This window comes from Protopterus annectens, chromosome 3.part1, assembly GCF_019279795.1.
Source record: "Protopterus annectens isolate FY-2018-M chromosome 3.part1, PAN1.0, whole genome shotgun sequence".
In the NCBI taxonomy this organism is placed as follows: domain Eukaryota; kingdom Metazoa; phylum Chordata; order Ceratodontiformes; family Protopteridae; genus Protopterus; species Protopterus annectens.
In genome coordinates, this window is record NC_056732.1 from 990,599,378 (window position 1) to 990,626,280 (window position 26,903).

General features: G+C 41.3%; 1 protein-coding gene across 2 annotated transcripts in view; it reads right to left on the reverse strand.

The window, feature by feature from the left end:
- The window catches only part of SULF1 (sulfatase 1), a 492,521-nt gene that overhangs the window by 47,952 nt on the left and 417,666 nt on the right, over positions 1 to 26,903 (reverse strand). For both annotated transcript variants that reach the window (XM_044067158.1, XM_044067159.1), the window contains exons 13-18: positions 19,671 to 19,767; positions 19,494 to 19,588; positions 18,527 to 18,592; positions 15,946 to 16,121; positions 14,346 to 14,488; positions 14,130 to 14,253 (exon numbers count right to left, since the gene is read on the reverse strand). In XM_044067158.1, the coding sequence (XP_043923093.1) occupies positions 14,130 to 14,253; positions 14,346 to 14,488; positions 15,946 to 16,121; positions 18,527 to 18,592; positions 19,494 to 19,588; positions 19,671 to 19,767 (701 nt within the window). The remainder of the gene's footprint in view (positions 1 to 14,129; positions 14,254 to 14,345; positions 14,489 to 15,945; positions 16,122 to 18,526; positions 18,593 to 19,493; positions 19,589 to 19,670; positions 19,768 to 26,903) is intronic.

Sequence of the window (26,903 nt, forward strand, 5' to 3'; positions counted from 1 at the left end):
TTGTACGACCAGCAATGTGATTTACCTTGCTACTTGCTTAGTATGCACATCCTTCTATATAGGGAAGGCCAATAGATGTTTGAAGGACCGCATACGAGAACATTTGTATAGTATTAGGATGATGCATAAAAGCAATGCATTAGCCAGGCATGTCCTTGTATTTGGTCCCAGTCACACTTTTAGCTTTAGGATTGTAGAACAAGTGAGTGTTAACATCAGGGGAGGAGACATAAGGACACATACTGAAAGTAGAGAGAATATCTGGATCATGAAGCTCAGATCTGATGTCTTTCCAGGACTTAATGTTAAGTTATCAGTCAAACCATTCCTGAAAATGAGGAGGTTGAAAGCCCATTAATAGCTTCATTTTTTATATCTAGATCTTTCCCTTTCTGTCTACTACCCCTTTCAGTTATTACCTACTTGTTCATATTTTTATGAATTATGTATTGTCATATTGCATTTACAGTTTTATATGGTGTGTTTGACAAATATGTTCATATAGAAGTGATTGTGTTTTATCTCATGTTCTCAGATGGTATGTATTATTTTTATGCTGGTTTTACTGTTTTTTAGTCAAATATGTATTTATTGCGCGTTAATTAAACTGAGTGCTTTTTAATTGAGAGAGTTCCCGCCTAGGACGATATTTAAATCTGTTAGCGTTAGTATTGAGTATGAGTCTGAAGAAGCCACACAGGTGAAAGCGCTTACTCGATTTATAATAAACTGTTCTGTTTGTACTTCAGTGGATCGTGGATGTTTTTTACTACTTCAGCAAAGTTGTTGCAGTTCATTTTTGTACAGAGAATGTGTGGAGTTCTTTTTGGAGATATTATTTCTTGTTTACAGCTCCTGCCGTGTTCATCTCCTCTCGACTGGTTTTACCCTTTAACAAAAAATAAATACCTCAATAAATATAAAAACAATGTATTAAATACTATTTTGTTATGAAGTTAACCTAAAGATTTAACCCTCTCAGATAGAGTGTTCTGGAATTCAAAATCATTCCACTTTTCCAAATCCATCAATTTAAGACAGTCACCCCCCTCAATACATGAATGGTGACCTAAAACACTGAAGATAAATGTTTCACCAGAACCACCATGTATGGTATGAAAGTGCTCCACAACATGGCCACTTACATTTCCATTACTTAAATCACCCAAATGTTCCAAAACCCGTACCTTCACCATTGTTTTAAGTTTGCCCTACATACCATTTGGCATTTCTACACCCACAACCCAAAATGTTCACCACACTGCAAGAATTGCAATTGAAACAATACTTAGAAATGAACTTTCTTCCATTAATAAATGTACCTGACAACTTTTTAACTCTTTTACAAACCTTGAGGTGCCCACATAAAATGTACCCACAAATTCACACTCATTATAAAGGACCAAAATTTCCTAAATTCAAAAGTTCTTGGACATTTAAAAATTTACCATATGAAAATTTAACATCTCTAGAAAACAAATGACCCACCCGTTCATCCAAATATACTAAATGCCAGCGGTCCATTCCCCTTTTTCTGAATTTCAGAGAATGGAGAACATTTGGTCACAAAATAAATGCGTTTATCATTTACTGACACATCCCACCCCCTGCCTCATCTGCCCTGAGGTAGTTGTCAGTAGACCTGATCTTATGGCATCATTTTACTCCATAAGCTTCCTTCACAGCCAAATCAAAGTTCCTTATTGCAATCTCTATCCAATAACCTACTTACTACTTTCTGCAGATACTTGCCCTTCAACCTATCCTCTGAGGTATTACGAAAAATATGCTTACATTCCAGGAGGAACGCAGTCAATCAAATGGCGGGGGATGCATGCTGGAAGCATGCAAAAAATTGCTGACAGCCGAAAGTTTGCCATAGGGCCTATGATGAAGGTTATTACACTTGTCCAAATAAAATTCATCGTCAAGGAACTGGATACCCACATTAACTCTGTTCAAAAACAATGTTTAACAATGAGGGCTTTTGTTCAAACCCGCCAGAAAAGAGGCAACCTCTATAAAAGAGGCAACTCAGATGGAGAGCCCTTGCAAATATGAAACAAGTCATCTACATAAGTTATACAACACAACATCTTCCCTAAAAAAATTGTGTAATAAACCTCTTCAAATCCCCCCATATAAATAATGGCATAAGAGGGGGCATATGGGGCTCCCATTGCAGTTCCTTTTTTCTGTAAATAAACATCCTTTTCAAACAGGAACGTAATTATGGGTTAAACAAAACTCCAGTAACCTAATAAAAGTGGTGTGTGGCTCTTCCCCCATAAGATGCCAAACTGCCTCCAGACCCCATTCAGTCTTAATGTTGGTATATAAAGCATTTACATCAATCATGACCCAATAAAATAAGAAGTTATGTACTCACCATAACGTTCCATCTGAGTAGTAAACTTCATTTGTCAGCAACCTATGGGTTATCGGATCCGAGCCGGCAGCTTCCACCAGCTAAGATTCGAGCTCCAAGCTCCTCCCCCTTACCCATAATCCTCTGCTATCACTTCCTGACCTCAGATCGAGTTTGCTTATCCATAAACCATACGATACCAAGAACCACCTCCATACTCTAACCTAGAGACAATCCACCATGAAAGCAGGAGTCCTTTGAACATCCATATAAGTTAGGGGGACAGAGGGAGGGACGGTTGCTGACAAATTAAGTTTACCTACTCAGATGGAACGTTATGGTGAGTACATAACTTCTTAATCTGAAGTAGTTAACTTCATTTGTCCATCAACCTATGGGACAGAGTCCCCAGCTACCTGATTCTTGGGAGGTCCTCATGGAAGGATGTTCCAGAGCACTGCAGAGCCAAAGGATGCTCTCTCTCCAGAAACAATATTCAACTTGTAATGGTTTATAAATGTATGAGATGAACCCAAAGTGGCTGCTGAACAAATGTCATCCAAAGACACCCTAGATCAAAAAGCAGCAGAGGTAGAAATCGATAGAGTAGAATGGGCATAGAGACTTCCTTGAGGTGCAGGCCGGCCAGAACTCTCATATGCCAAAAAAATACATTGGGAAATCCATCTGGACAATGTGACTTTTGATACAAGTTTTCCCAAAGAGGATTTAGCAAACGATACAAAAAGCTGGTCTGATTTCCTGTGATCAGCTGTCCTGTGCAAACAGAATCTTAGTTGCCTATGTACGTCTAGAGAGTGCAACTTGTATTCACCTTTGTTCTGATAATTTGGAAAGAAGACTGGTAAATTAATAGATTGGTTGATATTAGACTCCGAAGCAATTTTGGGCAGAAAAGAGGGGTTGGTCCTGAGTGAGACTCTATCTTTGTGAAAAATCAAATACGGTGGCTTGGCGCAAAGGGCTTGAAGCTCCGAGACCCTTCTTGCTGAAGTTACGGCAACAAGAAAAACTGTCTTCTAAGATAAGTATTTCAGATCCACCGAAGTTGCAGGCTCAAAGGGAGGAGCTGTTAGAGACTGAAGTACAAGAGTTAAATCCCAAGGAGGGACTGCATCTTTAACCGGAGGTCTTAGTAGGAAAGTGCCTTTTAGGAAGGTCTTACATAATTTGGATGAAGTCAAAGGGCCGAGATCACTGCCAACATGATAATGAGAGATTGCAGCCAACTGAACTTTGACCGTAGAAGAGCTAGCACCTTGGTCGAATAATCCTGACAGAAAATCTAGTACTGCTGGCAATGGAGTTGTAAAGGGATCTAAGTTCTGATGCTCTGCCCAAATAGAAAAAGCTTCCATTTGCTATTATAAATTCTTCTAGTAGATGGCTTGTGAGTGGCTACTAGAATAGCCTTGACAGGGGACGAGATACCGGGAGTCCTAGCTATCACTGGAACTGGATCAACCAAGCTGTGAGCTTGAGGTTGCCCAGATTCGGGGTTGACAGGCCTGATGGGTGAGAGATCAGATCCGGGATGGGATCTAGAATCCATGGGGGATTCACTAGATGAGACCATAGATATGGGAACCAAGCTTGATGAGGCCAGAATGGGGCAATGAGGATTATTCTGCTCCCCAACTGTCTGGCTTTCTGTAAAAACTTTAGCATCAGGGGCAGAAGAGGGTAAGCATAAAGTAGACCGGGTGGCCAAACATGCACCAGAGCGTCTCTGGGGGATTCCCCAGGTGGGGGAATTAGAGCGAAGTAGTCACTGCACTTTGCGTTCGAAGGAGAGGCAAAAAGATCGCAACGAGGTTGACCCCATTTGGAGAAGATTTGCTTCGCTACTCTGGGGTTCAGAGACCACTCATATGGTGAGAGGATGGTTCGACTCTGTCTGCCAAGATGTTGGACCATCCTGGAATTTGCATCGCTATGAGAAAGTGGTTGGTGGACATCGCCCATTCCCAAAATCTCATGGCCTCCCGACAAAGTGGATAGGACCTGGTTCCCCCTTGTTTGTTGATATACCAGATGACCGACATGTTGTCTGTCTGGATCGCAATTGTCCCCAAGGGAAGAAGGCTCTGAAGTGCAACACCAAAAGCACCACTCTCATCTCTAGGACACTGATATGCAATGAGGTCTCCGAATGGTTCCACGTGCCTTGGACGGTCCTGCCCAAGCAGTGCCCCCCCCCCACCCAAGGCAAGAGGAGTCTGTGGTCATCATGGCTAGAGGAGGGGACACAGAAGGGGCGCCCCTTCTGGGGGTCCGGGGACTGGAGCCACCATAAGAGGGCTTTCCTGCACACCCTGCTGAGAGGAACGGGGAAGCTTAGGGGATGTCGCAGGAAGGACCACTGGACTTGCAAAGTGCATTGAAGAACTCTCATGTTTAAGCACGCCATGGGTAGCAAGTTGATGGTTGCCGCCATTGAGCCTACAGCCCTCAGGACCAATTCCGCAGGGGGAGCTGGGGATTGTAGAAGGGCCAGTAAATGGAGTTTCAGAGTTCGAAGCCGGTCCGGAGTCAAGAAGGCTAGAAGCTGGTTTGTGTTCAATCTGGCTCTGATGAAATCTAGGATTTGAGTTGGAAGAAGGGAAGATTTCCCGATGATGATCGTGATCCCTAGTCGGGGAGCTAGATGGATAAAGTAATCCCTGGCAGTGTATAGTAGATGCCTGGTGGGGGCGGTCAGGAGCCAGTCGTCCAGGTACGGAAAGACCTGAATTCTCTGGAGTCTCAGGTGGGCCGCTACAACAGTTAACACTTTGGTGAACACCCTGGGGGCTGTGGTGAGACCAAAGGGAAGGACCCTGAATCGGTAATGGCTGGCTCCCAGCCGGAAGCGGAGAAACATCCTGGATCATCTGTCCATCAAAATGTGGTAGTACGCATCCTTGAGGTCTATGGAGCACATCCAGTCGTTCTCCTGCAGAAGAGGAAGAATGGATTGAAGGGTGACCATCCGGAACTTTTCTTTGGCTACTGACAGGTTTAGGAAGGACAGGTCGAGGATTGGTCTTAGGTCCCCAGTCTTTTTTGGCACCAAGAAGAACCTGGAGTAAAAGCCTGATCTGGACTGGTCTGAGGGGACGTGCTGGATTTAGCAGCCGGAGTATTTCCTCTGCTGCCACCTCCCTTTGATTGGGTGGGACATTGGGGAGGCTTTGGAAACAGAGGGGGATTGAGAAAGGGCATCTTGTAGCCTCTGGATATGATCTGAAGCACCCAGCGATCTGTAGTAATGGACTCCCAAGCTGCCAGGTGCCTCGAGAAATGCCCCCCAACTGCCTCCAGAGTGGAGCAGTCGGGTAACCCTTCAGGGTTGCTGCGTGGGCCGATCAGAGAAAGGTTCTCTGGACCCAAAGTTCTTCAGGCCCCCTCTGCCACTAGGGCGGTATTCACCCTGTCCTCCTCTGCCTCTGAAGGACGAGGGGTCCGGAGCAAAACGGGACTGTTGAGACTTCCGGAACCACATCTTCTTCTGTCCCTTTTGGTTCCTGGAGAAGGACATCTGGGGAGCAGAGAAGCAGATTCGGACGGCAGACAACGTCTTCCCGTCTTTCTCGCTCTGGACCAGTGTGTCGCATACGGTCTTGCCAAAAAGGGCAGAACCATCAAACGGGGTATTTGTGAACGACGCCTTAAAGGGTTCTGCTAAATCACAATGACGGAGCCACGCCTGTTGCCGTAGGACGACGCCCGCTCCGCTAGCTCTAGCGGCTCCTTCCGTGGCATGAGATAGTAACCACATAGATGTACTGGAGATCGATTTGAAAGTGGCCATTCGGGTAGAGTACACTTTCTTGTCCTCTGCCAACATGGACTCTGGGGGCAACCCAGCGTATTCTTTGATAATATCCTGCTGGATCCTTATGTGTGCCATATAATTCAGCAACCTCACAGAAAAGGTGGCTGAAGCGAACACCTGCTTCCCTAGATGGGCCATCGTCCGAGGCTCCTTGTCTGGAGGATGGACCGAGGAACTCTCCTGGGCCAGTTCCCTTTTGGTGGCGGCCGCCACCAACATGGCATCTACCGGGGCTCCCTTGCTCCAACATGACTTGTCCAAAGGGGGGCTGAGAATTTTGTCTGGCCTCTTTGGAATGGGCTCCACAGTGTCCGGTTCCTTCCATGCCCTGGTAGTAATCATGTCTACCAGGGGATCGGCGGGAGGGGACACCCATGAGGTAGACAGGCCTGCTTCAAATGCCTCCAGAAACACAGACTCGTCAGAAGAAGGTTTTGGGGCAGACCATCCCCCACTGATCCGAAGCATCTCCATGATGTCTCCAAAGGAGACGTCTTTGGGGGGTGACCTTGGGGAACCTTCCCCTTCCTCCAAGTCTGTGTCCTCTGTCAAGGACTCAGGGGAGTCCAAGTGCCTCCTCTTGCACTTGCGTTTGTGAGGGACCTCCTCAGGGGGGCTGTCTGAAGAAGCCTCACCAACCACATCCTGTTCCAGCAAGGGAACTATCTGGGACGTCTGTGCAGGCTGTCCCTGGGGCTGGGTGATGGAAGGTGGACCCATTTGAGAGGGAGTGCAGGGTGGAGCCATAGCTGAAGCCGGGGGCCTGGAATCCCTCAACAAAACCCTCTCACGACATCGAACGCCGAAGGAGAGCTGCTCTCCCTAGGATCCGAGAGCAGACCCTCCCTCGGATCAGATGTGCAGATCGGAGCTGGTGTCGACACGGTCGGATCTGAAGGGCCAGTATGCTCTGACCGAGATGGAGCTGAAGCCATACTGACTCCTCCGGATCCGAAGCTCAGCTCTCTGCTCCGAGAGCTTGGATCCGAAGAAAAGGGACCAGACAGACTCGAAGGTGCCATCGGCCCCGACAGTCCCCCGGCTCCGATGCTACCCGGCTCCGAAGGCTCCGAACCCCGGTAGTAGGTCAGAGAAGGCGCAATCGGGGTGAAAAAGGGGGTCGAGCTCCCCCCCAGAGTGGGGGGAGTCAGGAGCACTCCCATCTGCAGCTGGGCCTGGAGGAACCTACGCATCATCTGGTCCAAGTCTGCATCGGACAAACTCCGGGTAGACCTTGATGAGGCCACCGAGGCGGGCCGTGAGTGCCACCTCAATGACTTCGAAGGCGACCGGGTCTCCTCCACCTCTGGCCCCGGTGAGAAGCGGGGTGAACGGAGCCGGGAAGGAGATGACTCTGAGGCCCTGGGAGGAGAAACCTGTTTGGCTGGCGGGGGCCGATGCAGAAGCTTCGGTCCACCGCTTGTGGTGCTTTTCCAGGTGTTTCTCCTTTCTAGCTTCCCTCTCCTCCTGGCCCAAGGTGGGACATTGAGTCCCAGCCAGGGGAAGGGGAATAGCAGGTGGTGCTGCCGCAGCCATGGCAGGTGCCACGGTGGGACCGGATGACGAAGCCGGGTCCGGGGGCAGAAGTCCTGCCAGAATCAGCTTCGACCTCCAGTCCTTGAGGGCCCTGGGATTGAACGCTGCACAAATAGTGCAGCCGGTGGAAAGATGTTCAACCCCAAGGCATAAAACTCACTGAGTGTGGCCATCCGCTGGGGACAGCTTATGGCCACACTCGGTACACTTTGAAAAGAATGTTTTTGGTGCCTCCGCCATACCTACCAAAAAAAAAAAAAAAAAAAAAAAAAAAAAACACACACCTGCTAGGCCCCAAAACCACACACCCTAACGTGCACATGAGAGGGAGGGAATAACACTAAAAAGATAACTAAACACCAAGTAGAGAAAACATTAATGCTACTGGGGAACTATGCTAAATCACACACACACAAAAATCTGTTTAAAACTAAGAAAAAGGAGATTTTTTCTCACAAATTTGACAACCACCACGCCTGGAAGCTCGATCAAGCTGCTGAGAGAACCACGGCAAACTAGATCTGAGGTCAGGAAGGGATAAAAAGCAGGGGATTATGGGTAAGGGTGAGGAGCTTGGAGCTCGGATTTTAGCTGTTGGAAGCTGCCGGCTCGGATCCGATATGGATCTGATAACCCATAGGTTGATGGACAAATGAAGTTAACTACTTCAGATCTCTACTTGTCACCCAATATTTCTAACTCACAAAGTTCTTGTGTGTTCTTCACATGTGCAGGAATCCTACACAAAAATTCCCTTAAAGAATCCAACAAATGTAGTAGTACTCTACCATTAGATGAAGCCGTGGAGTACTTTAATACTTCTTGGGTATCCTTAATCTTATGGCCCTGCAATGTATAATTCATACTAAAACCAACCCAGCCCTCTGGATCTCAGAGGACACAAGATCCCTACTCAAACAACGAGACATAGCTTGGGCAACCTGGCATACAAAAAAACAAATACGTAATGACAAAACAAGTTATTATATCCAGCTAAAAAAACTCACTAAAACAATCCACAACATTTCTGGACTGCAATTAACCACATTCTCCAACCAAGCAAAATCACCTCCCCAAACCCCAACACTGAAGGTGATAATGATACTGCCACCCAGTTTAATGACCATTTCACCTCCTCCATCCAAAAGTTATTCAACAATTTTTACTACAATAGGACTACATGCCTCTATATCCTTCTATAACCCTGACACATTGTAATGCTAACCACCTGGCTCAAGCCCCACATCAAAGATACCACCATAGCCCCTTCTGGCTACAACATCTTTAGATGTGATCGAATAGCTAAATGAGGCAGGGGCATTGCCCTACTTTACAGGCACAACCTTACTCTCCAACAAATACGCAAACATATCCCCACTTTCAGCTATGCAGAAACCCTGTTTGCAAATATAAAATTAAACCAGCAGAAACAACTCAACATTATAGGAGTCTACTTAACACCAGGCAACAATATTGCCACTCTAGAGTCCACTGTACATTGGACTTCCACTGCCCTCCTTCAGGAGACACTTATCCTGGAGGACTTCAACATTGATTGGGCCTCTATCATGGCATCCCCTCAAACTACCATTTAAACCTATTTAACTTCAAACAGCTTATCCAAACACCCACCCGTATAGACAAATCCACCAAAACAGAATCCATATTAGACTGGATCCTAACCAACAAGCCTTCATCTGCCAATATATCTGGTACGTTACCTGACTCCCTCAGTGATCACTTACTCACGTTCATACTAAGACAGCACACAAAACCCATAAACCCCCCCATCCTACTTTCTATCCGTAGTTCCAAAAATTTTCTACCAGACCAATTCAGCAACTCCTTAAAAAAATAAATTGCTCATCTCTTAAAACTCTACCATTAGATGAAGCCATGGAGTACTTTAATACCATCATAGGTATCCTTAATCTTATGGCCCCACAACATATAATTCGTACTAAAACCAACCCAGCCCCCTGGATCTCAAAGGACACAAGATCCCTACTCAAACGAGACGTAGCTTGGGCAACCTGGCATACAAATCAATAATACATTCTAGAACTCATAAACAAAGCAAAATAACAAATACATAATGACAAAAAGTTATTATATCCAGCTACAAAAAAACTCACTACAACAATCCTCAAAAATTCTGGTCCGCAATTAACCACATTCTCCAACCAAGCAAAATCACCTCCCCAAATCTTAACACTGAAGGTGATAACAATGATATTGCCACCCAGTTTAATGACTATTTCACCAACTCCATCCAGAAGTTATTCAACAATTTCCCCACTACTAGTACAAATACCCCCAAAATACAAAACTGTCACCATAAAACCAACACCCAATTCTTTCTTAAACCAGTTCCAACTGACCTAAATCATAAACACCTTGCCAAATTGAAACCCACCACTCTCGCTGCTGAAACTCCCTGCTGATTACCTCAGGATTGCCGCCTCTACCATCGGCTACCCTGTTTCTATACTCATCAATAGATCCATAGCTGAACACACTGTCCCCTCTCTCTGGAAAATTTCTTATGTCGTTCCCGTACACAAAGGTGTTTTCCTCATCAGAACTTAGTATAGCTATGAGGCGATAATTGCTATCTCCCCTATGAAAAATATTACAAAAAAGTGTACACATCCAACTACTGAATCACCTTCTTCAAATAACCTGCTAGCAAATTCCCAACATGGATTTTGGCCAAGCCATAGTACCATCTCTGCCCTTATATCTTTTACTGACCACGTTACCAAACAGTGAAATCTTGGTAACTTAGTAGCTGTTGTCTTCCTAGATTTGTCAAAGGCATTTGAAACAGTATCCCACTGCAAATTACTATTGACTCTCTCTGAGCTCAATCTGGATAACTTCTCTCTACTGTGGCTTAAAAATTATCTGTCCCTCTGGCACCAAGATGTTAAATGGCATAACTCTCTCTACCCTCTCCTCCCAGTAGGACAAAGTGTTCTACAAGGATCCATTCTTGGTCCCTTACTATTTTCCATCTTTACCAATAACCTCCCCTTGGCTACCCAATAAACTAATATAGTACAGTATGCTGATGACACCACCCTTATTTGCTCAGCCCTCTCTCTACAATTACTCCAAGATAGAACCCAGAAAGCCTTCACTACTATAGAAAAATGGCTAAATTCCTCCCAACTCATACTAAACCCATCTAAGACCCAACTTATGATCTTCCACCCATCCATAACTTTCACCCCTACCTAGCCATTCTCAATAACATCCTCCAACAATAACCCTTTCACACCAGTTAACTCAAGCCAAGCTACTAGGTGTAACTATTGACCAAAACCTAAAATTCGACAAACATATAGCACTAACAATTGCCAAAGTTCGTAAAAAAACTAGGTTCACTCTACCACTGCAAGTGCTTCCTCACACAGGAATCCAGAATCACTATCTCTCGCACCCATCTACTCTCCACCTTACTATACGCTTCCCCAGTTCTAACTAACCTAAACAAATCTGACCTTCTAAAACTATCTACCTGCTACAATAAAATCTCAAAACTTGCAACCAATGCTAAGTTTTGTTCTCATCACTCCCTCTCCTTAAAACAACTAGGATGGTTAGAACTCCCTAACCTACTAAAATACAATCAACTTCTCCTAACCCATCAGCTGCTACACTAGCGAAATAAAATACCTGCCCTCTCTGGTTTGCTCACCTTCCATACTACACGTCAACTAAGATCTTCCAATACCACCCTACTGAATGTTACCAATTGCTTACATAGCTCAGGCCAATCTCTTTATTCCTATGCAGTTGCCAAGACGTGGAACTCTCTACCCTATGACATTAAATGTCTAAATAGTAAACACACTTTCAAATCCCCTACTAAAAGATCTCTTATTTAAAACTTGGATATGTTCCTTTACAGAACCAGACTAATTTATCCTGTTCCTGACTTCCAACATCCCTAGATCTCAAGTGCATTGTGCTGTTTCACTTAGTGCATTGTACTGTGAGAACCAGGTGTTTAGGCCATCTGTATAGTTATGATTTCTAGTTTATGACCCTGTTTGTCTGTGGAAACTTCTTTTTGAATTTATGTTCAAGCAATTCTATATTTGTTGTATAATATAGTGTTTATTTCTCAATATTCTAACCTCTGTATGCTGCATCAATTGTAAAACTCTGATTTTTATTTTTATATGTTCTATGCTATTTGTATAAAATAGCTATATTTATATAATTTTTGTATCATTTTTATTATTTTTTATAATTTTTTTACTATGTATTTGGAGCTTTTCTCCCTGGGCCTCCACTGAAAACGGTCACCTGTGTCCAGTCTGACTAACCCGGTAAAAAAATGGAAAATAAAATAAATAAAAATACAATACCTGCATTTTCTATGTAAGAACCCACCCCAGAGACAGTCGGTCTTCCAGGGGGGTTCATTAAGATCTTTGTGAATTTTTGGTATGGCATATATAATTGGGTCAACTGGCTTGGAGACATACAATTGCTTCACATCTTTAGTAGTGAAAAAACCCAATCTCTCACCCCTCTCCAATAAATCCAACAGTTCTGATTCAACCATATAATTTTTCTCCAACTTGACAATCATCCTCAACTAATAATTTTTCAACCATTTGAATATATTTGGACCTCTCCAGGACTACCCAATTGCCCCCTTGTCAGATTGTTTGAACATCAGATTGTTTGAACACATACCTGTTTACATTTTTTCTTGAATCATTTAATGCTTCCCCCTCCATTTTTAGTCAAATTATATTGTTTACGCATCTTACAAACATTTTTCTATCAACATATTTATACTTTAAAAGTGGAATTGTTTTTTGAAAGATGTAATTATTTAATCAACAGGGGTCACTGTGTATAAAGTAGGGGCTTGTTACAATGTGATTTATCCTTCAAAGGCAAATTGCTGAGGTACTGGATAGGTTGTGATAAATTTACTACCGACACTGCACATATGTTGCCCATGGAATTTGTTGTATAAACCCTTCACACTCAGCTGGAGTGCGAATACTTCTTGGCTGGATTATGCTCCTAAATACTTCTGCATACACAATGCACTTTCAGGGCCATCCTCAGACAGCATCCCCTGTAGTGGTACACAGCCCATTCCTTCCTTCAAGGATGGGTGAGCCAGAATTGGCTGCTAACTCATTTCCCTACCAGATGGACTTTCCAGTTCACCAACATTATGTAAATCTTACGTGAAGCAAGGGCTTCATCTTCCTTCACCACAAATCTGCCCAGTGCCCTGTCCACTACATGAACCATATGACATGGGCTGCTGTAATGACTTCATTGCTCTGTACCACAAAGTCTCCCAGTGTCCCAACCTACACATTATCCCTGGTCACCCAGGCTGAGGTACGGGCTTCATCACTCTGCAACACAAAGCCTGCTTATTCCAGTGCATTCTTCAGGTAAAACAGAAGATTTGTGATACCCTGTTTCATTTAAACAGGCAGAACAGTTCACCACACATAGCAATACAGATCCATATCCTGGCTACCCACAAGCATAAACTTTACCAGTTTACTGCTGGGGAATGTGTTGGAGAGGCAGACAGGCTTTATATTGCCTTTAAAATGAAGGCAATATAACAGCAAAGGCAAACTGAATCTACATAAACGGAGCAAATTTACCAAAGGCATGTTAAGAACATGTTATACAAAGATTATGAAGTCTGTAGTCCCTAAACCTATGCAACTACTGATGTTTTAATGACAAAACTATAGTAAGACATAACAATAAAGACCACATGTGGAAGAGAAGAATTGATCAAAACCCACTGAAAAACCCAAATCCAAACTGTTTCATCTCATACAAATGTTTTTTTTCAAGAACTGTTGACTTACTATAATTTTCGAAACTTTACTTTCAGTTGTATTACTTTTAGCGAAGGCCATACATTGGTTAGATAAAAAATCCCTCTGACAGAAAGGTAAAACATTACAGGCTGTACATGTAAGCATGAGGACTTGACCAACGTGAGATCTGATGAAGCAAGATTTTAATAAAGTTTATAGAAAATACAAAAAAATTTGCACTTAAATATAACCTACTCAGTGGGGTTATGACCTTGTAATTCATATATAGTTTATGACTTTTGGGGACCCTCCAACGGTACAGGTGAAGGGCCAGCAGTGGGTGATCAAAATACTTTACAAACAGGATTCTTTATTCCCATTTTACTTATCTAACTTAAAAGTTTAGTGGACCCACAACAAACTATAAGTTCTCTGTTACAGATTAAATAAAATAAAAATTGTAAGGACCTAATGCCTAACTTTTAGTTAATCTAAAGGAAATTATACTTGTATATAATCATACTTAAAACACAGATTTCACATTTTGCTTTATTCTGGTTACCTGAGTCGAGTCCCCTGGGTCGTGGATTGCACTGTTTATGACCTTGACAACTTCTTAGCTCCATTAGCTGTATGTGTAATTGATTCAGGATGTCTCTTTCTACAGTATGCACTGTATTTGTCAGCTAAAAGCACAACACATTTGTAGTTAAGCATTACTGCACATTTAAAGCAATGTTTTTGCTTCACTAATTTACATAAGAAAAATGTTCCTCACCTGATAAGGGTCACTGCTCATATCAAAATATTCTAAGAAGCCAGAGGCAAACTCACAGAAGAGAAAATTGTGCGTTTCATTAATAGTTCGTAAGCACCAATACGTATTGTTGTTTGAACTAGTACATGCACAAAAGGATCCCACTGTCAATAAGAGAAAAACATTTTAGAGGCCACTCTACATTAAAAAAAACATTTACTCATTAGTAAATCTCCAAAGCATGTAGTTCTGGTTCTAGTCATGAAATCAGTAAGTAAAAGTCCTCACAGGCAGAACTGCATTGCATTAAGTTCTTCCAGATGTATGTTATTACCACGACTCCTCCATAAACTTTGTTCAGCAGGTTATTGCCATTCACACCTCAATACTATCTCAGTGACATTCTAACCTTCTCTTTCAATGGTTTAAATATCTGTATACTGCAACCTATATTTTTGTAGGGTCTCCTCTACTATTGTGTGTACATGCAAAGTAGAAAACCTCCCTGGTGTAAATCTGATTATGCTGCTGGTCTGTGAAAGTTTAGGGAGTGGATCATATTACCCTGTTCTGCTTAATTCTAAAGATGTAAGGAAGCTTTGGGGAAAACATTTCATTTTTAATCTACTCCGCAATTTATGGACTTGACTTTCCATGTTTACAGGTGTGAATTTTGACCCACACTCCACGGAATATTTTATGCCCCCTACTTCAAGGATGCCACTCCTGCAAACTGCTCAAGTAACCTAACACAAACAGTATAAAGACATTTCAAATGTACAAATCAGCAATCAAATTCTCCACAAATTTCAAATCTAGGCTCTGCAAAACTTTGCAAGGTGCATGTGCTGTTTTGGTATATGCCAACAGTACTTGCTCATAACACAAAATTACAGTGTAAATACCCATAAACAAACAAAATTCCAGTGGGACAGGGCTTGGAATACAGCACCGATGTATTCACCTATGCAATGTTATGGAGGTTTTATTTTTTATTTTTAACACCAGAGATCATCAGGTGTCAAAATGGAGTCTACTGACAGAATATGAAAATATATCAGGTCCTGAAAAGTATCTTGAGAAGGGACCTAAAGTCCTGTATGGGGGCACAATACTGCAGCAAAATTAGCAAGAGGTTATGATACAAGTTACTCAAGAGCGTCATTCATTCAGTAGTCCTGGGTTTGACTAATGTGTACACTCAACAACCCACTTAACCAGATACAAATTTTGAGATGTCCTCTTTTACAGGGCAATTGGGACTAATCAACTTAAAGGTTAAAAATGAATACAAATAAGAAAAACAGTAAAAAGACTTATTGAAGGACGCAAAGTTTAAAAATGGTGTAGAAGCAAACCCATGTCTGTGGGACCCAGATTATCTACATAGTGTTTTACATTATCCATTTGGCAACATTAACAGCAAATGCCTGAAAAACACTACAAAGTCGTGCATAGCTCTCAGCTGACTACAGGCTGCTGCAAATCAAACTGCACAGATTCACTATGCATACAGTCCTTTATAGGTTTCTTTTTTATAGGCTACAGATGAAAAATCTGCACTCTTGCATTTGAAATCAACATTGTTTTTTAATGAAAAAAGCAATGAAGCAATTCTTACAGGTCCAGAACGGTGCAGTTTGCCAGTGGTTATTGTCATGTGTGAAGCAAGTAAGTCCAGGAAGGCTGCATTCTTCGCCCTTCTTCAGTTTACGTTTCTTCTGCTTCCTTTCTTTCTTTTTTCTGCGCAGCTCTTTAAGAAGCTGGAGTTTGCTATCCACCTCTTGGGCTACCTCCCTATGAAATCAAATTGTTAGAGGTATGCTTTGATATTCGATCCAAAATTATTTCCAGCATGGTTTTGGTAATCTATCTTTTTAGATATCAGAGCAAAAACCAACCATATGATCCAGTCTAGTTAACAATTATTTTCCAATATGTCAGAAAACTCATGCAAAATTTAGTGTGGCCTACAAAAAAATATCAATGTTTCTGACTCTGCATTAAATAAAAATGCCGCCAACAAGTATGAATGTTCAAGTGTGGCATTGTGGTGTACAAGATAAAAAGCAACAACATGAAGTGGAAAGGTAATGAAGTAGATGTCAGAAATGATCATTAAAATTTAGGGCTCTGGTGGCATACATAACATAGCCCAGTGGGGACTTAAATTTTGTGACAGTAAGTTGAAAAGACACAAATTCTAAATTTACCAAATAATATCTCTTAAAATAAGATTTGATACTAGACACCTGTAAAACCCACCACCAACGATTGCAAAAAGAGCAGTATGAAAACACTATTCTGCCACATACAGATCAGTAATGCATAATTTTACACACATGCAGTTTGACTCCAGAAAGCACAGCATTTTTTTTTACTTATATGCTGGCTTCTGAAAATTTGGTGCTCCAGTGTAAACCTTTACACACTCATCTGCTTTTAAAACAATATGCAGTCAAGATGTGTATACTAGTTGTACACTATCACACGCAGCAGTAAACATGGGTGCTACTGTCAGTCAGTGAGAAATGCAACCATTATACATATTCTGATGGCCAATAAGGACCGCATGGCCCACTTACCATGCACACAATTTACGTTAAGATGCAGGTTCTAATCAGTTGAGCTGCTTATCCCCCCTCAGACCTTGTAAAGATAGTTTTACACTGACCCAACTATTCTTTAATTTATTCACTAATTCTGATCCAACCATTCGTACTACCTTTGCCATGAAAATGTTGCTGTTTGTCTTTCGGCTTTTCCCGGTAAAGGGTCGCCACAGCGGAACTCCGATCCGCTAACGATTGGCAGTAGATTTTTACGAAATGTCGAGGTGCCAGCTAAACCTTCAATGAAGACACGCCCATTTACACATGCATGTCTTTCGAACGCTACCCAACCGCGAGGAGGACAAGCAGACTCCACACAGAAGGCACTCCCAAGCAGAGAATCGAACAGGAGAACTTCTTGCGGTGAGGTAACAACGCTACCGCCGTACCATCGCGGCATACATACATCTTATATCCAATAGGTCGCCGCCATCTTTACTATGCATCCTATCATCACATATTTCTTTTTAAACATCTTACCTACTGCGACTCTGAATTCCGAATGTTCTTGATTTCCATTATTCCTCTGCCACCGTTCAAGCCAGCTCATTCAAACCTAGAACACCTTTTTTGTAAATTTCCTGTTAACACCCATAGCTAGTTATGGAGTCCAGACATTATGTCGGGTTTGGCTTTAACTAAACAACTTACCAGGTAATAATAGGCAATATTAGAAAGGGTAAGAACTTCGTAACAAAATGACACCAAAATATCCTGCAGTACATAAATTAATCACCGTTTGCCACTTATCATTCATAATTTCATATTTGTGTTTGTATTTTTATAGCAAAGACATATACATGCTATTGAGGAGTATGGTGTGAAATGCCATGGTGGCAGACAGACTCATAGTCTACATAACATTATACTGCAGATACTGCTAATTGTAAGTAATTCAGTATTTCCATATGCACTTAATACTTCACCTTGAAGAGCAAAAAAGCTCTTTTACCCTGAAATGGTAGCAAGCTGCTTGCTACAAATTTAACAAGCTTGCTGCAATTAAACCATTGGCAAATTGCTCCTTTTGCCATATCAACCTTAGATTTTTTGATTTTCCAGGAAATTACTAAATATTACAATCAGTAAAGAATTCCACAGTTTCATACTTTGTATTGTTCAGAGAATGCATATCGATGCAAAACATGTTATTTTATTAACTTTGAAAATTAGAGTATTACTTAAACTGTCGCCGATTTTGGATGGTTGCGCCTCCTAATTATTTTTTCGCTTTGTATGGAAATCTTGAGCTAGTAGTTAACTGTTATGCCTCAAATGCAGCATTCCAGAATGTCAGTACTGGAATCATAAATGCTAGAACTGCACTCAAGCATCCTTGACATCTACATGATGGCATCCTCCTGACAGCTTGCACTCAGGGCAACAGCCCCTTTCTCCTTGATTACACCTCTGCAAACAAGACATCTTATTCTGCACTACTCACTGTTTGTGCTTTCCATTTACTCACAGAACTTAAGGTCAAGACACACACACACACACACACACACACACACACACACACACACACACACACGCACACACACACGCACACACGCACACACACACATTTTAAACAAAAAGAGCACCTACTTGAAAGGATGAAGGTGACTATGCATTTTCCCTTTGGATTGGACTCCTTTTTCCTTGCTGTAATAGCTATTAGGAAAAAACAAAAAGAGAGACAGAAGATAAACAATTTTTAATTAAAGTTTTTTTTTTCAAATGTGCAACAATTTTCTGCATGCTAATTTAAAATAAATTTTATTAGTGCAGGATTTCTGTGTGTTTTACAAGCCATGCATCCCTTAAAGAGCGCAGCAAATGTAATTACATTTGTGAACAGCATGTAAATCCTTTTTTCTGCTAAAATAACTTCATGAGGATATTCCATGCAGTCCATCTAAAACTGTACAATAATACCAGAACTTCTACCGTAGCCTTACCATAATTTAGAGTAATCAAAAGAGTTTTGACAGCTGACCCTTTTACCACACAAGTAAAATAAAAATACTGAATATTTCTACTGACCTCGAAGGTCTGAATAAACAAGTCTATATACTGAGAGCTTCTGCCAACATTCACTTTTGTGTTTATGCAGTATCTCAGAAGTGAATGAGATAAAAGTTAAGTGGCACCCTTCTAAGACGAGAAAAAAAAGCATGTCACTGTATCATGGCAACAGTATTAAAATGATGAGTTAAATACATCTACACTTGCACTATGCCACTCCCTAAACAGGTGAAGCCATTTAGCCCTGCCTTCATAGTCAACAATTTGTCACCTGTAAACCAAGTAATCCTTATATTTAGACATAAACAGTCAGTAAAAGAAATGTAAACTACATTATCCATAGCTTTACAAATGTTTAAAAAGCATGCAAGTATAAGGCTTTACAGCTTAGTATGTGTTATACACCTTTACTATGCGGAGATATTGTGTTAACTTTAACTTATTCATGAATCTCAATGCTGCTAGCCACAAAAGTCATATTCAGTATTATGCAAAATGCTCAAAGAAATGGTACAAATGTAAATAGTTCTTAAAAATGTATAGACACCTCTTTGCATTACAGTCACATTCATCAGGTTTTCTTCTCTTTAGATGTCCTCTCACTTCTCTTAAATTCTTGATTTTATCCTGAAGCGCTTCAATCTGCAACCAGATTTGGAGGTGAGTTTATACTGTGACAGAACCACCAGAATTCTCATGCTTGCAGACAACAAATACATCTAACCTCTTTATCTACATAGGACTTGTGGTTCTTCCATGCTCGTGGGGACAGGTACAGCTCTTTTTCACAGTGTACGGTGTCATTGGGAAGAATGAAGCACCTATGAAAATTGAAAGACAAACTTTTGTTATTCCTCATTCCTTGATAATTCCTCCTGACAGCTACTTTACAAAGCTTCTAACATTTTCTGAATTATTCAGCCGACTTATTTGGTTAATAAAATGTACATAGAGATGACCATGCATATTGCTACAGCACCACTTATTGCTTCCCATGACCATGAAATTGGTCTTGGAAGGATTTAATTTCCAAAGGAAAAATTTTTGAGTTGTGCTAACCCAACAATGTGCTGGTAATCATATGTTGCTATTATAACTAGGGATGAACTCGGGAAGAGGTGGAACACTAGTCATGCAGGGTGCCTACCTCTTCCATTACCCAATGTTACTGAAGGCATCAAAATCAGAAGGCACACCAGGCACAACATTCATCCTCCTTGGACCTGTCATAGTTCCATTGCATCAGTTGTCATATGCATATCAGCATACATAGGAAACAAGCCCCCCCCCCCGTTTCTTCTTGCTAGGGGCTCATGAATGAAACATTCTGAAAACATAGCTCATGGACAAAGCAAAAAAGTTTGGAAACTACCTGAAAAAGCTTCAACAGTCACAATTGTTACTACATTCTGAATCTTAAAGAATACCTCAAGAAACTACTTGTTATATAAAGCAATATCTGACCCAGTTCTGTCTGAAGTTACGGTTTGGAATGTAATGCTTGGGAAGCTATCACTAGATAAGCTAACCCAGCTAACCCAGAACTAAAAAATAAGTAGCAGCAATTGAGAAACGGCGACAGACGCATCACTCAATGCCTTCTAAGAAAAGGAAGGATTCCTCTTACAGCAACTTAGCTATTAACTTCCTTCATATTGAAGCAGGTACTAGAAGGAAAACATCAACATGGGATTACAGCAATACAGTGCCTTGAAAGCCAAAGTATCTGAAGCTCAACAATAAAATGTAGAGCTTTACTCAGCTGAAGATGCACTGATCGAGTTCTGAACCATCAAGCACAATTCTTGGTGCCCAACTCATCAGATATAGTGCATTAGACTGGACTCTCTGTAGAGCCCAACATAAAGCACATTTTGGAAAGTATTGCATTGAAAAAGTTGGGCTTGCCCCATAAAGCACCCAGGTAAAACCTGCCCTGAAGGTATGACAGCTAGTAGTCTGTCCCCCCCACCACTCTACAGTTTGACAAGAGGACAAACTCGTACATTAAAGGGGGTTTTGTGGGGATGCTCCTTTTGGTGTAAGTCGTTACATCAAGGGCGAGGGTAGGATGGCACATCTAGTCCCCGCAGACTCCAGTTCTGCCACTGTGCTAGGAGGAAGTGGAATCAAATAATTCAAAGTAAATAAACATTCAAATGGCCTTGCAGGAAAAGCCACCCATTTATCTTGGATATCAATGCCATCCACACACGAGAATAAAAAGAACCATTTGCAATACATAAATGCTGTAAAGATCCTCGGGTATTGCAAAATTAAGCCTCTCTGAGAGGCATGACCTAGAGAAATACCAAACAGCAAGGGCTCATTAGGCAATGTCCTGTACATCCATATGCCAAATGAAACAGATATCCAAGAATAATAGTCCAGGCAATAATGCCAATGAATAAAATATTGATCTAGTTTTCATGGCACAAGTGTCCAAAATGCAGACAGTAACAATATATACACTGGAAATAACCACATAACTTGCAAGACTGTTTGACAGCAGCATTTGCCATTGCAGGTTTTATCACCTGGTTGTCATAACACAATTCAACTGCATTCCACATGGATATTGCCATGCCTGAGGATGTGTAAACCTTGTTACAAACTTTCCAATTATTCTGAACATATGGTCTAATGAAAGGGATGAGGCTCAACTGTGTAATCTTTTTCAGGCTATGTATTTTTTTTCTAGATACACACATACTGCTCGTAATCAATGGGTGTAGTAATTTCAGTGATCAATGCTACCTGTCTTTTTTCTGGAGTACTACAGCTGGTTTTCTTACAGCTATTTTTTGAACTGTTGGTAATGGATGATTCTTTGTGATATAAACATCATCCTCTACAATGCTTTGTGGTTCATGTTTCCAATGCTTCTCTGCTTTTTCAATATGTAGTGTTTGCACAATTTCCAACACAACAGTCTTGCCATATTATTGTGCCTTTCAGTATACAGGCCCACCTGCCATAGGTGTACCACATCCAACAACAAGATGTGCTAATGTGTTTCTCTCACACATTCAATGGACTCTGTAAACCAAAGTCTACATAGTCCACTAACCTGGGCTGCCATTAACTGTTCATCTTTCTGTTTCAATTCACCTCTCCTTAATCATTCCTCTGTCAAATCCTGATTATCGTTAGGTTGTTCCAGATCTCTGTACTTGCCACAATATTTATGCCTTTTTCACATTTCTTCTAGTGTCAGGAAGGTGATGTCATGCAATGAACATCAGGCTTTGGTAATACTGTACATTACCTTGTATACCATGAAAAACAAGTGCTAGTAGGTAAACAAGGGATTGAGATCCATCTGTGAGCACTGATTTTTAATTTAAAATAGTTATGCCTAGTATATCTGTAGTAAGCTCTAGCCAGGTAACTTGGGTATCTATTTGTTTTCTGTAAGCATCCCATTTAATTTTAATGCCTTTTATTTATCTGTACATGGCAACCTATACATCTGTATTTGTGCTATTTTCTTTAAGTAAAATGAAGCTCTTGTGGTGGACATTTTTATGTACCACTACTTTCTGAAAAGACTGTAGCTATGTACGCTGCTGGTTAACAAGCTGCATGGCACCTCCATCACACTGCTAGGCCTACTACCACTGAAAGAAATATTAACTGTTGTATTTCATTTTTAACTTTAAGAGCAGCAGGTAAGTAAAAGTCCCTAGCTTACCCAGGATGCTGACAACACTATTGTATTAGGGAGACGATTGTTAGGAATTCTAGAATTCTGTACATCTTCTGTGTGTGTCTGTCCATGTCCATGCCCGTGTGTGTGTCTGTGCCCGTGTGTGTGTCTGTGCCCGTGTGTGTGTCTGTGTATAAATATTACTTTGTGTGAAATTCAGTTACTGTGGATAAATGGGCACTGGAAGTGCTTGGCCAAAGACTTAGCTATGTAAGTGGCCTTTGTGCAAAGTAGTATGGGTGTGGATGGTTGAAGCCACACCCAGGACAGTAGTGCATATTCCCTTTTATGCTCTTGGAACCAAGTTGTAGTTTATGAATTGCAGAGATAAAGCAGTGTAAACCTTCTTGCCATTACTTCACCTGGTGTTGACAGTAGTGGGATTCACTCCCATTGGTGCCAGCCATATGGATGATAGTGAGTGGTTATCTTGCCATCTAGGTGTCACACTGGTTGCAGTGTTTCCAATCCATCATCATATCAGTGGTGAGAATACTGTAATTGAAGTTCTTCAGCTTAAAACAGCTTAGTTACCAAAAGCATGCAGCAAACCTCAAAGCCACATGGTAAACTTTATAGAGGTTTGGTTACTCAGTGTTTATTTTAATTTTAGTCAGTTCAAGAACAGACTGAAAATGAGCTCCTCTGGTAACTAAGTTAAAAATGTCAGTGGCCCAGCTGACAAAGAAATGCATGGCAAGAGAAATCCAGCAGGCTACATAGTCCAGAGAGGGAATCGTTTCAGCTTTACACACAATGCAGTGGGGGTTGGTGGGTGCAGAAAGCAAAGCACAACTAGTTCCATCCTAATAAGACGTTGGGAAACTGGCACTTGAAATGTAGCATAGAACCAAAGAAAGTCAAGTGTAAAGAGCAGCTTGAAGGAGGATTGATATAAGCAGTGCCAGCACAAAAAGCAGATCATCCTCCTATTCCAGAGGGAAAATCACACCAAGGTAGTGCAGGTCAGTGGAAAACTTTCCTCAATATATGGAAGGAGATAATATGGTTTTAAAGGGCCTTTGAGAAGGCATGCATTCAGCACAAAGTTGAACAAGGCCCTGGGTAAGGATTTGACTCCCTTGCTTGCAGGTAAAGAGATGCATACAGTTTCTAAACTTGGTGATGCTATCTGCTTAAATTATGCGAAGTTAAAGAATGCTTGCTTGATTGCTAATTTTAAATTAACACCAGAGCTCTACAGAAAGTAGCTTAGAGAATACAGGAGAAGGAAGTATGACTGAGTATATTGCAGAAGTCAGCACTTATTTTCACAGATGTGCAAGTGGTTGCAAGGTTCCCATATCTGAAATACTTGCAGAGCTTTTGGTCAGGGTCAAGTCATTAGTACTGCCCTTTGGACATGAGGATTTGGTTGGCAGACTGGGAATGCAGCACTGCTGATGGGATGGGGTGGAAAGGTGAACAAGGTACCTAGCTAGTATGTTGCCACTGTGCAGTACGTACATACAAATATTTCAAGCACAGGCATTCATGACTTTCTAGCCTGCCAATATACCAAAACAGTCCAGACTGTTCTTAAAAATATCTAAACTAGTGCTTGCTTTAATGTAGTTTGGTAGTCTGTTCTGGGTCTATATCACATTATCGAATCCACAAAAGGTTGAAGACCTCTTCATCAATGACTATTTGTCGAACATGAATCTGAACAATCACTACTGTGAAAATCTTTCCCACGGTAACACGTTGGCCAACTGCAATAAAAACAGCAAAATGTAAAACCCACACTGGTGGAGGGTGCACTCACCCCACACCCCTAAACATACCAACTCTGAAATTGCAGTACAGTGGGGAAAAGGGCAAATTCCCAATGATGGTCCACTGGTTACTTACTGTGGGAAACAGTTCGTGGAAACGATCATTCGATTGATTCAGAGTTCAATACATGGTGGTCGAAGAGGTATTCAACCTTTTGTGGTTTTGACAATCTGATATAGACTAGTTTGTGCCATGCATCAGCTGCTCTCTCAAAGAAGCAATTAGTAGAATCTTCTACTTAGGTAGTCTGATGATTCTCCAATTTTTATACCCCAAACATTCCCAGAGAGAGTTCTCTCTAAATGCCCTACATATACCTGAATAAGATCTCCTCTTAAATATCTAAACTTGTACATCATCTTTTATAAGTCTTTCATAACTTAAATGTACACATTCATGGATGCTCTTGGTATATTTCTCATACTGTAACTAACAAACCATGACTTCAGCATTTGATTTCCTAGTCTTATAAATATCATTAACCAATTGTTTGATGGGATTAGAAAAACTCAAAGCTGGATTTATCCGTATAGCCAGGTCCTTAAATGAATCTACAGTTTCAATCACTGTGTGCTGTATTAAATATTCATCTTTCGATTTATGTCTCCCAAGTCTCATATGCTTATCTTTTGATGTATTTATTAGCATATTAATTCTCCTGTGCCCAAATGGTCAATTTAGTCAAGTTGTTTTGCAGAAATGCCATATCTGTAAACAGTTGACCCAGTTTTAGGTCATCTGCATACAGACTGTAGAATATCTCAGATGAGAAAGAAAGATCTGAAAGATGCAATTTAAATAAGTAAGGGCCTAGGACAGAGACATGTGGGACACATTGACTAATCAAGAATTTTAACTGTCAATTGCTGTATGATACTTGCCATCCATCTTATCAAAAGTAACTCAATAATTAAATGTAATTCATTGATATTGACTGTTTGGTATCTACTTCTCTGAAGTACAGGCTAACACAAAAGGCCTCTGGCTAACTAAGTTCGCAGATGACTGCAAACTAGGAGCCATAGTAAAGTCCCCAAATGATGTGGACATCCTACAGAAGGGCCTCACTGAGACAGATGCCTGGTGTCAGCGCCATGGCCTCAAGCTCATTGCCAAAAAGTGCAGTGTCATCCCCTTTGGTAAAAACCCAGTACCCATGAACTACCACATAGGCAGCAATCTACTTAACACTGAATGCGTGATAAGAGACCTTGGAACCCAGGTGGACAGTAGTCTCTCCTTTGATAGTCACATCGCCACAGTAGTCAGGAAGTCCTTCTATGTGGCACACCATCATAAAAGGGTTCTCATCCAGGAAAACAGAGGTCATTGTTCCCCTCTACTCATTAGATCCATTATAGAGTACAACGCCCCTTTTGAAATGTACCTCACAAGACATCTGCAGCAGCTGGAAAGGCCACAGAAGTACCTCACAAAGAGGATTACTGGCGTCAAACAAATGCCCAACACTGATAGTCTAAAAAAACTCCAGCTTTACTCTGTAGCATATCGCCTACTCTGAGGTGATCTCTGCCTAACATATAAAGCTATGTCAAACCCAGAGCTGTTGGACATGCTACACCTAAAGAAATCCCAATCCCTCTGAGCTACACATTCTAGGGACCTAAACCTTGTCACCACAATAAACAGGCCACGCTGGAGGGATAGATTCCTGTCCCAGAGACTTCCTATACTCTGGGACAAGCTACCCATCTATGTCAAGCAAAGTTCTTCATTAGCACTCTTCAAGAAAAATCTTGATGAGTGGATGGAAAATAGGAAATACACCCCGGGGATCACTTCTGTGTCTCTGCTGGACAGTGGCACAGGAAAATAACTTTCTTGGGTGGAGTAAGCTATGGAACCTTGCTGGCTAGGCTTACGTAGCCCCCTGGGCCGATAGCCTAGTACTTACCTATTAACCTATGAGTGCTTTGTGTAGTCAAATGCTGAAGTTAAAAATCTATACAAGTTACATCACAACAAAATTTTCAATTCATAGTTATCATATTGTTATAGAACATCATGTTACAAGTGGCAATAGATCTTTTTTCAAAATATGCACACTTTTGCATGGTTTCAAGTCCCAACCTTTCCAGTTCTGAAAATAACTTATCCAGTATTACCTTCTCCATTATTTTTCTACAACATGATAGTAGAATTAAAGGTATGTATGACTCTGGGTTTGTCCTACTCCCCAATCCATTAAAGACAGGTTTAATAAGCGCATATTTATATGATCTAGTAAATAATAGATCCAATGGTACTACAAGTTCTTGCTGAAGTGTTCAGAGGTCATTACTTATTCTGTCTCCTCCCAGTGCTTTGTTTGGATCCAGATTCATAGTTCTTTTTCAATTTAATCGATTTTGATTCAAGTATCCGAGGTTACTTGTACATCATTATCACCTGCTTTGTGGAGCCAAACTGTTCTGCCGAAGATTTTGTAAATATATCTATAATCTGTTG